Genomic DNA, 12058 nt, shown 5'->3' on the forward strand with positions numbered 1-12058 from the left:
AATCAATAATACAGAGTTAAAAGTTAATAGTGTCCTCATCTTTCCTTTTGTCCAGAGTTTTCTCCCTTGAGAAAACAATGTTAACATTTTGTATCCTTTCATATATTTTTCCATGCTTATATATAAGGGGGGAGTTTTTATTTGTTTTTTGTGTGGTTTTTTTTCCCAAAATGAGATTTTTTTCCTACTACTTATTCTTCCACTTCCTTGTCAGACATATTTCATTTACCTTTAATTTTTCTACTAAATTCATTTAAAGCAACAAACTTTCAAATGTTAGAATTTAAACTTTTTAAGGGAGATTTTGGAAAATTCAAAGAAAAAGAAAATGAGCAAAAGAACAGGTGTGGAAAAGAATGAGATGTATTTGTAGAGTTCCGAGTTAGACACATTTTTCTGGAGGAGAGAAACTGTAGTAGGGAATTCTGAGATACTTAGAGAAATCACTTGGAGTCAGTGTCTGAGGGTAGTGAATAACATAACATGGGAAGCTGCTGAAGATGTAAGAATAAAGTCATGTTATTGACTGCTTAATATTAACGAACACTTAAACCAAAAGCATTTCTTATGAAAGCGTCATTCCTTGAATTATTTTAACTGACTTGATATATAATGAAGCATCTATAGACTAAAGGAGGCAGTGTATGGAAAAGTGGTTTATAATACTAAGTGTTCTGCAAAGAGATAGTATCATTTTCTCTAAATGAGTTGGAAGTGTACATGCATCTTATGATATTTTCAAAGCACCATTGTCTTTCACTGCAGTTTTCATTGTGTGGTAGTAGGTACATCAGATAAAAATTTAGAATGCCTAGGATTTAATCTGGTAATTTAGGGCAATAACTTCAACTGCAGATTCTTGTGTAAAACAGAGAGTAGGTCTTGATTATCGCTAAAGTGTCTTCTGGGCTTCCCAGGTGGTGCTAGTGGTTAAGAATCTGCCTGCCAGTGCAGGAGACGCAAGAGATGTGAGTTCAGTCTTTGGGTTGGGAGGATCCCCTGGAGTAGGAAATGGCACCTACTCCAGTATTCTAGCCTGGAAAAGTCAATGGGCATGGGAGCCTGGCGGGCTGCAGAGCAGGGGGAAGAGCCGGACACGACTGGGCGCACACGCATACAAAGTGTCTTCCATCTCCAGAAATTAAGTGTTTCTGTAATTTTCCTGTACACCTTGATTTAGCATAAAGTGTTTCCTTAGGGAGTAGTTACCCATTTAACAATTACAGGTTGAGAGTCATTGAAATTGTTGTCTCAATATAATATCAGATGCCACTTATTATCTAAAGCATTTCACAACCTTTTAAAACTAGATTACATTTGTTTTAACAGTTCTGTTTTCTTTTCTACTTTTGTTTCTGCTTAAAGTTGCTGAGCATTATTTTGGTTTTACAGATTCAATAGAGTGTTGTAGTGTCAGGGAGGTGAAGATTATTATATATGTCTGATATAAACTTCTTTTGATTATTAGCAATTTACAGTAGTTATGAGGAAAATATTTCTTTAGTTTTTAAAATGTTTAATATCTTTAATAACTATTGAATGAGTAAAATTATCTTGGGAAATATTCTTTCATTACAAGCAGTCTAAAATTAAAGCTTCTCTTTTTAAAAGGTGGTTTTCTCACCAAAAGAATACATTTCACCGTGTTTCAAACCAGAATATACAGAATTCAAACCAGCATATCAGGTGAGTCCTGAGTTTTCTTATCCCAATAGCAATTATACTTAATAATAGGTTTCTCTAATACTTTGTGTAATTCAGTGGTTCCAAAACCAAACTACCCATTGGAAACACTCACCCATCTTTACAAAAATATACATTCCCAGGTCCCACCTCTGACCTAATAAATCTCAATTTGGAAATGGAGCCTGGAATTTGTATTTTTCAAAAAAAAAAAAAAATAGGGATTCTGATGCTGTCGCCTGGGTATCAATTAACATTTGAAAACCATATGAACTAAAACAAATACTAGGTTGATTATTTCACATTTTGCCTTTTAAATTGAATAATGGAGAAGTTGTATGAACAAAGAGTTTGCATAAGAGACTTCATTTTGAAAGGCTATTTCAATAATAGAATAGCCTGATCTCAGAGCTACAAAATTGCCTGTGACTATTACACAGACATTTCCCTGTACTTTGGAACTTTCTGTACTGTTTTCTATAGTTTCTGAGACATATATGATATTTATCCAACAGCAAGATTCTACTGTAACATGCTAAGGACATCATTGTTTAAATTCTCAAATGATCTGTGCTTGCAAATCAATCTTTAGAGAATACTTATGATACTTTTAATGGAGTATCTATTACTTGCTTTGCATTTTAAAAAAGTTACCCCCATTGCGACTAAAATATTTATATGGATAGGACTTAGATCATGATGTTAGCTTCTGTCTAAGCAAATTCAGCTAATACTGGAAATGGAATTCTTAAAGAAAAACTATTGATGAGTGCCTTTTAAGTGTTCAAAATCTTTCAGGTAGCAAAAAGCTCTTGAACACAACATAGTATAAGAATTAGGAATTTGAAAAATTTGCATTATGATTCTCATTATTATTCCAACTTTAAATATTTTAAAAGAATTAAAATTGGTTTTCTCTTGGTAAAAAGGCAGGAAGATGAATAAATTTGAAGATTGCTCAAAGAAAATTAAGTAGAAATTTTATTACAAATTTCAAATGTTTCAGAATTTCTTACCTTTTTTTAAATATTATAATTCCAGAAATTCAACATCAAGAATGGTTTTGATCCTTTTCTAAGGAATATAAACAACAAAATGCCAGTTCAAAAAAGGAAAGACCAAGATATGCTCAAATGTAGAAATATTTTAAGTGCAGAGATTATAGAGCATGAAGATCAAGATCCTCCTTACCCAACACATTCAAAAACTGCAAGACCTGCTAATAAAACCTGGCCCCATAATCTTGATATCATTTCAATAAAGGCTTTAGACACTAAGAATAAGTTAGCTGGTGATCCCGGTATCACCACAGTAAAGACTTCAGACCCTGAGAATAATGTGGCCCATGATCCAGGTGTCATCACAATAAAGACTCTAGACACTACGAATAATTTAGCTCATCATCCTAGTATCACCAAAATAAAGACTTTAGACACTAAGAATATATTACAGGAAAGACTACCACATGTTTCTTTACCAAACTTTGAGGGAGACTCATCAGTGACTGAAAAAGTAAATGTACATAAATGTCGCCTCTCAAAATCATTAAGTCTTACTTCCCACATAGAAAATTTAAAACAATCAATGGTGCTCAAGTCAATTTTAAGTAAAAATCTGCAAGACCTTTCAGATAGATTATTTTCTACACCAGGAATTTCTATAGACCCTGCAGCAAGAAAGAAAAGTTACAGTTCTCCACTTCTAACGGTTATCCATGATGAACAACCAAGTAGTTTGGAAGATAAAGTATTTGAAAAAATTCAAGATTTAAGTAACCGGCTTTCAGAAGGAGGCATTTTAAATTCAAAGTCTCTTTTAAGTAAAATAATTAAAAATATTCCCGCAGATTCACTTTCAGAAGGCAGACCAGGAAATTCTCCTGAGGCAGAAGAAGAACCTGTCTCTGAAAAACACTTACAGCCTGGTGAGATAGATTTTCCAATTAAAAAAAAGAGTAGTTTCAAAAAGAAACATTCAAAAAGTGAAATATCTAGCTCAAAACCAGATTTGAATAGCCTTGTATATGATTATGTTATAAAGCAAATATTCACTGCACCAATCTTCTCAGAGTTGGCGAGAGGAGTGAAAGAAGCAAGTGAGACACAGATAGACTCGCAGAGTCAGTTACCCACAGCTTGGGAGAGTTTGCTCTCTTCCAATGTTCCAGTTCCCCACTATGAAGAAAGCAATAATGAAATAGAATTTCCACCAGCCAATTCTGTTATAAGCCAGATAATACAGGCATTTCCTGTAGATACTCTTTTAGAATCAGGGATAATCAAAGTGATGGAATTAGATAAAGAATACCAGAAAGGTTTTTTGCTGGATACAGAGACAACTTTTGCTGAAGAAAAGCCAAAGGATTCCACAGAATATTATCCAGAAATCAGAGGCAAAGCAGAACCTCTTTCAGACCAGAATTCAGCCATCATTCACCAAGAAACCACTTCTTCTTTTAAAAGAGTTGAATTCATAGACAAAGGCCAAAATACATCCCCACACGAATCAAAATATCAGTCGACACCAGATAAAAAACCAGATTTGCCAAGTAATGGTCAGAGACTTGATAGAGAAGAAAATGATACAAGTTCTACTTTAGAAAACTTAAGTACCTCATTAATGGGTAAACTTAATGACTCTGATGTAATAATGTTAAAATCTTTTTTGAAAAACATATTTAACTTTTTTTTCCAATATAATCAATCTGAAAACAGACCACCAGAAAAAGAATTAGAAAGACTAATTCAACATCCTTTTCCAAATAAGACAGAAGACTTTGAAGAAATCGAAGAGAATTTTGATAAAGCAGACAAATTGGACAGAAAACCTGTTTTGAATCCAAAGCTGCGTATATTTCTAGAAGAACTCTCAGAGTCAGAAATAAAAAATTTAAAATCTGAATTAAGTAAACATGTCCAGCATTACCTTGTAGAAAGGCTTTCAGAATCAGGACATATCACCAAAGATGACTTACCAAAAATCTATCAAAATCTGTATTTGATGAATGAGAAAGTAGAACCAAAAGGACAAAATATTTTTCTGGAGAAATATTCAGAAACTGTAAAAGAAATCATGTCTTTTGTAAATAATTTTAATCATCATTTCATAGATAAACATTTGGAAATAAAACTAAGATCTTTTTTAAGTGAAATTCTCCAAAACTATTTCCTGAAAAACCTTTCAGACAACAGTTTATTTAAAGAGACAGAATCTGACCCTATGTGCTCAAAAGTATCTTCTCTAAGAGCTGAAAGTGCCTCAATATCTTTCCACGAGTTAGGACAAGACACTTCAAGCGGGAGTTTTGGCAGTAGACTTGAAATAAACATGAAATATCCCTTAAATAAATCTCTACAAAGCTATCTTATAGCTTTATCAGAAAATGAAATCTTAGATCTAAAAGCTGATTTAAGCAAACACCTCCAGAGCCTTTTTGTAGAAAAACTGTCAAAATCAGGACTAATCACAGAAAGGCAATTAGAGGGGATAAGCCAGCACATAAATTTGGTTAATTTTAGTTCCACACCACTAAAATATATAAAGCCAGATTTGTCTTTAAGAGATGAAAATCAGTTTGTGGAGGAGCATTCAGAAAAGCAAAATAAATATTCAAAAATTGCTCAGAAAACCACTTTACAAAAAGTTCCCAAGGATAGACTTGTAGAAACAGAGTTGACCAAAAAGGAAGAAAAAGAATTTTTTTCCTTAGAAAATATTAAAGAAAATCCACCAATAATTTGGGAACAGAAAAGACATTCTCAAGAAGCTAAAATACTGAGATTAATTAAAGTACAACCCTGTTCCAACAAAAACACTCAGGTGAGTCCACTAAATAAGGCTTCAGAAAGACTTACAGATACAGTGCCTAAGAAAAGAAAGAAAGAACATGGTTTCATGCAGTTTCCTCATAAAGAAAATTTTGAATTTAAAACAGAGACTCAAGACCCACATAATTGGAGTGGTAAATCAAAAATAACTCAATCAAAGGCTTGCTTTGAAAAGACACTAAAAATGAAGTCTCTTGACAAAAAGAATCACAATAACACCTATAAGTTGATGGTACAGGAAAAACCTCAAGCAGTATTGTCACCATATCAAAGAATTCCTAATTGCAAGATGCCAAATGAAGATGAGGAATATGTAAACAAATTCACTTTTCCTTCCAGGCAAAATAATATTCTAACTTGCCTCAATTCAGAGGCTGGAGAGAAATCAAAGTTAGAAGATCAGTATCATCAGAGATTTAAAGGAAATAATAACAATAATAAAAAACAACATTTAGAAATATTTGCACATTACAAAGAAGAAATACAAACCCTTTACACCAAACCAAATGAACTTTGCAATGAAACATGTGCCTGGGTGCCTGAATCACAACTGCTTAAAATTTTGATAGCTGAGAAAAACTCAAAACCATCTCTTTTCCCGGAAGTACCAAAGAGAGAAAATCTAAAGCCCAAGGTCCGAAAAGAAAGAGATCGTGTCAGCAAAAAAAAGTCATTTAACAAGACAGTTAGTGTATTACCAACTACACCGCCCAGCACAGGAATCCATCCAAGAAAATCTGTTCCAAGGACATTGCTTCATTGGACTGCGAGAAGAACTACACATGTAATAATATTTTTCTAAATCTTTTATTTCTTTACTTGACAAAGTTCTTTAGATAACATAGAGTGTATGTGTCTTCATGCAAGTATGTGTGTAACCTTAATTGCCCCAAAATATACAGACCTCCAAATTTTAAAAAATTCTTTTGACATTCAGATATCACCTTGCCTCATTCAAAAGGTAGTCAGAAAATCAAGGGACTGTTAACATCCTTAGTGCCTTTGTATAAAACAGATAAAAGGGACCCCCTGCTCCGGATCATGAATTAGAAAAAAGTACTCTTTCCTCCAGGCCAACTCCAGGCTGGCACAGCCTGCGCAGGGTACAGAGTTACGTGTACGGAAGACCGGCTGTTTCAGCCCTGACTGACCCCTCGGCCACGGGCTGTTAGCAGCCACACCTGTGCAGCCACGGGCAGTGGCTGTATACTACAGAAAGGCTGGGACTGTCTTTTCATGCATATATACGTATAAATATATAGCCTTTTTCAGATCGCTTAATTTTCTTTGTTTTTAAAACAAATATGAAGCTCCTATTACATGCCAGTTATTCTAAGCCTTAAAGATATGCAGAATTTAGTCTTGAATTATGAATTACAGTTTAGCTTAGCTTCTATTCTTTTCTTTTTTCCATCACCACCCCTCTGCCTTGTGCTGAGAAACATGGGAATTCAAATCTATTTTTGATACTAATATAAAGCAATTAGGAAGGTACCTCTGCTACCTGGCTTATACAAACCATTCAAAAGCAGAGTTAAAATCTAGGAATGGAAGGGACTTATTTTAATTTTCTGGAACATTGCTCTTCTCTGTTAGTATATATAAATAGGCATGACCAACAGTTGGGAAAACACAAATTCTAAAATGACATAATATTGATAATTTGATGTGCATAACTATCTCTGAATGAGAAAATAGAAAGCAAATTATTAGCTTTAGTAAATAGTAAGGCAAATCAGTTGCAGGGTAAATATTATCAACATAGCTTATTCTCTCAACTTTGGGTTTCTCTTTTCTAAATTCAGTAATTTAGAGTGTGTGTGTGCATGTACAGGAAAAAGTAAGTAAAAGGTGTTCATAGTTTTTGGAGAGGGAAGACTTTCTGAAGTTCCTTCAGATAAGTGGAATCTTTAATATCACTTTTCCAAACAAAATAAGAAATTATGTTTATGTTTGTGTTAGGTTGCCCTAATTCTTCTTAGTCCTGCCTCAGTTCTTCTTACTTGGCAGTTGTATTAATCTACTCCCACCTTCTCACCAGATCAGAGCAGGCTTATTCCCTTGGGGTGGCCATTCCCTTGGGGTGCAAGGTTTTAAGTGACAAAGTGCTCAAACTGCAAAGGAAACTAGTTTACGCTAATCTGAGAAATCACTAATAAGTCCACACCCTCCTATGGGTACTTATAGATTATTATATATTTTTACTTCTTAATATAAATTTATTTTAATCTGAGGCTAATTACTTTACAATATTGTAGTGGTTTTGCCATACACTGACACGAATCCACCACAGGTGTACATGTGTTCCCCATCCTGAACCCCCCTCCCACCTCTCTCCCCATCCCATCCCTCTGGGTCATCCCAGTGCACCAGCCCCGAGCACCCTGTCTCATGCATCAAACCTGGACTATATTTTTAATATAGTCATATTATACCAATTTGGAAAAAAAGGAAAACAAAGCCCATAATCCCACTACCCTAAAACAACCATCATTTTAAAAAAATTATGGCAAATTTCCTTCCAGTTACTTTCTTAAATGTAAAATTTGTTTAGTCTCAGAATGTACACAAAAATTTTTAATATTTTAGACTCAATGGACATCAGTTTGAGCAAACTCTGGGAGATAGTGAAGGACAGGGAAGCCTGGCGTGCTGCAGTCGTGGGGTTGCAAAGAGCCAGACATGACTTAGCCACTGAACAACAACAATCACAATAAACATAACCATATAGATGCTGAGCTCTGCATGTGTGTGTATGGATATATCAAAGGTGTTAATTTTTAAAAAATGAATGTTTAGATGATTTAAAAAGTGAAATGAGTTCATAATTTATATTTATATATTTATATTGGGGTTGGGGAAGAGCTAATTTAGAGGAGAGTTAAAGGAGGGCTGGCTTTGCCTAGGAGTGTGGCCCCTGAAGACAGCTCCCTTAAGATTTCTGGTTTCCAGCTTGATATCTTGCATCTCTTTTGAAACAACAGATTCTTTGAAACAATAAGATTATTTAAAGTATGGTTTCTATGGTATCTGATGGCAGGCATTGAATGTAGGGTCTGAATTTAGGGACCATCTATAAAACATTTGAATGCTCTCATTCTTTGTTGATATTATAAACTTTAGTCCTTGTAAATCTAAAATGTACTCAAGAAATCTAACTCACCAACTTGATCTTTTATTTTAATGTTTAGGATTGTTCGGATAGATTTGAGGAATTACATGTGACTTCATTTAAGCATCTTGAAAATGCAAAATCAAGAGCAAGGCTTTTAGAAAAGAGCCCAGATGATAGCCATAATCAGTTCAAACGCTTTGCAAGACCATATACTGCTCCAGAGGTTAACAAAAGAGGAGAAAGCTACACTGGAAAATTTACAAGTCCTCGAATGGTTTCAGCAGGCTTAGTTCATATAAATGATTCAATCCCAGAGTATGAAATCCATAAAATGCGGCCAAAAAAAAAATTTAAAAGAGAATATTGAAAAATGTTCGCTCATTTGTGATATTATTCAAATGTTAAACAGTTCAGAATATGTGAGGCCAACAGAATAGCATTTCTCCAATTAGCAAAATGGTTTGGAGATCAGTCCTTTTTATGTGATAGGAGTCAGTAACCAAATTTCATCTTGTTGGAACCATTTTGTTTTAATTAAAATGAAAAAGAAACACTTTTGATGTAAATGTGTTTTTGTTTATGAACCTTAGGGAACAAACTCAGAAATACATATTCATTAGTAAAGTTTTATTTCCCAGCTTTTCCCCTTTCCACTAGTCTCTTATTTCCCAAATTTTTGCTATGCTCTGAATTATCCCTGAACACCCAGTTTCAGGGTCTCTATTTGCAGTTATGTGTGTTTAGCCTTTGGTATGAATATACTTTAAATCTTGAGCTCTAGACTCAACAGTATGCAACTCCCTGGGCCTGCAGAACATCTATCAATTTCAATATCATCTGATACCACAGCTTTTTACACTATAAAGATAATAAAGAACAGGTTTAATAGTACTAAGAACTGAGGCATCTAATACATTGGAGTGACTTTTTTTTTTTTTTTGGAGTGACTTTCTAAATTCGACTATGAAACAGCCTCTTTGATGATAACACAGAACTCAAGAAGAAACTGTATAAAACAGAAACTGCATTAAAGTATCTAGCTAATCAGCATAGGATTTAAACCAAGAGATTGGTTCTATTCTTACCAAACACAATATCTGAATATTGTTAAACTTTGGTTTACTCTTGAAAAGAATTTCAATTTATAGAATTTTTGTCAGTTTCCATTTTCTACCATAAATCATAAAGCCTATGGAGTGCAAATAGAATTGGCTGATGTAAAAGGTAATTCCCGATCACTCATTTAATAGCATAATCAAAGTAGTAATTTTGGGAGGGAGACCAAGAATTTCTCAAAGTTGCGAGAGCACGTATCAATCAGACTATGACTGGGAAAGCACAAATACCCTTGGATCTTCCAAGTAGAAGGAACATAGGGAGTTGATTTCATGGGTAATGGAAAACAAGGCTAAGAAACTAAAAGGGATGATGTGGCAATCCAGAGATTGGCAAGAGGAGAAAATACCAGCCCTCAGGACATCAGGAAGCAGTGGTGTGACCCGCGTCCTAAAGCCAGAAGTCAAAGACCAGATCAGTGAGAGACACCACAAGCAACAGGGGTGCGGGGCAGGGGGTGAGGGTGAGAACTGTTTTCTCTCCTTCCGCCCTCTGAAGGTGTTGGTCGCTCAGTCATGTTCAACTCTTTGTGACCCCATGGGCTGCAGCCTCTGTCCATGGGATTCTCCAGGCAAGAATACTGGAGTGGGTTCCCATTCCCTTCTCCAGGGAATCTTCCCAGCCCAGGGATTGAACCTGGATCTCCCGCATTGCAGGCAGATTCTTTACCGTCTGAGCCATCAGTGAAGTCCTGGAAACAGAGAATGAGGCAGCATGGGATGTTTACTTTCCAGTGAGGCAGAGCAGCGGAAGCATGGAGAAATGTATTTCACAGCTAAGACGCAACTAAACAACACTTATGGAGAAAACCACTGATCTAGCTTGCAGTAAGGCCTTCCCTGGTAGCTCAGCTGGTAAAGAGTCTGCCTGCAGTAAAGGTTTGACTCTTGGGTTGGGAAGATCCCCTGAAGAAGGGATAGATTAGCCACTCCAATATTCTTGGGCTTCCCTGATGGCTCAGACCGTGAAGAATCCACCTGCAATGCAGGAGACCTGGGTTGGGAAGATCCCCTGGAAAAGGGAACAGCTACACACTCCAGTATTCTTGACTGCAGAATTCCATGGACAGAGGAGCCTGGCAGGTGACAGTCCATATGGTCGCAGAGTCAGACATGACTGAGTGACTTTCACTAGTACTAGCTTGCAGTAAAGGAGGAAATCACTTACTAGATGGAAATCTCAAGTCACTTTGCCTCATTAAACTTTTAATGGCAATACTGTGACACAGTCAAAAATCTACCATGGAAATAAATTTTTTTCAAGTTTTTTTAAAAAACAGCAAAAGCAGAAGACCCATGCCCTTTATTCAAAGAATCCCTTAAATATTTATTAAATGTCTAATGACAAACATTTTGCTAAACACTATATACTCGTGAATGAGACAATGTTCTCAAGACATCCTCAGTATACTGGGGACATAAACACAGAATTAGTCACAAGTGTTGTTGCAGAAAGTACTGTAGAAACTCATGGGGGGACATTTTGGCCAAAGTGGCTGGGCTAGTTTGGATCCTTCAGAAAGCAGATACCAAGATGAGATCAGTCATGTATGGTAAGCAGAATAACTGTCCCCCCCACCTCCAGTCAACAACATATCTACAACCTAATCCCAGGAACCTGTGACCATGTTACCTTACATGGCAAAAGGTACTCTGCAGCTGTGGTTAATGATCTGGAGATAGGCTATCCTGGATAATCTGAATTGGCCCAACATAATCAAAAGGGTTTTATAAGACAGAAGCAGAAGGGTCAGAGAGAGACAGAGGTGTGAACTCTGAAACAGAAGCTGAAGTAATGCCTGTGAAGCAAAGGAAGGCTGGTAGTTTCTAGAAGCTGGGAAAAACGGCAAATTCTTGCGAGTTCGCAGAAGGAATGTAGCCCTGCCAAATCATTTTACAATTCTGACCTCCAGAACTGTAAGGTAATAAACTTGTGGTTGTTTGAAGTCACTAAATTTGTGTTGTTATAACAGTGATGGGAAAAAAAAAAACAAACTGATACAGCATTCCAGGATCCTCAGGAACAAAATTTAAGGCATTCTCTCTCAGGGTGAGGCTGTTAATTACCATATCTACTTCTGTTGTTGTTGTTCAGTCATGTCCGAGTCTTTGCGACCCCATGGACTGCAGCATGCCAGGTTTCCCTGTCCTTCACTATCTCCCAGAGTTTGCTCAGACTCACGTCCATTGAATCAGTGATGCCATCCAACCATCTCATCTGTCGCTCCTCCTTCTCAAGCCCTTAATCTTGCCCAGCATCAGGGTCTCTTCTAATGAGTCAGCTCTTCATATCAGGTGAGCAAAATATTGGAGCTTCA

The 12058-nt window shown here is 36.0% G+C and overlaps 1 protein-coding gene across 1 annotated transcript in view; it reads left to right on the forward strand.

Moving 5' to 3' along the window:
• C2CD6 (C2 calcium dependent domain containing 6) overlaps window positions 1–10045 on the forward strand; it is a 138742-nt gene extending 128697 nt beyond the window's left edge. The window contains exons 16-18 of the mRNA XM_043910394.1: window positions 1612–1686; window positions 2725–6294; window positions 8702–10045. Coding sequence (XP_043766329.1) covers window positions 1612–1686; window positions 2725–6294; window positions 8702–8992 — 3936 coding nt within the window. The 3' untranslated portion in view covers window positions 8993–10045. The remainder of the gene's footprint in view (window positions 1–1611; window positions 1687–2724; window positions 6295–8701) is intronic.
• The last annotated feature ends 2013 nt before the right edge of the window (window positions 10046–12058 follow it).

Source organism: Cervus elaphus, chromosome 8 (genome assembly GCF_910594005.1).
Source record: "Cervus elaphus chromosome 8, mCerEla1.1, whole genome shotgun sequence".
In the NCBI taxonomy this organism is placed as follows: Eukaryota; Metazoa; Chordata; class Mammalia; order Artiodactyla; family Cervidae; genus Cervus; species Cervus elaphus.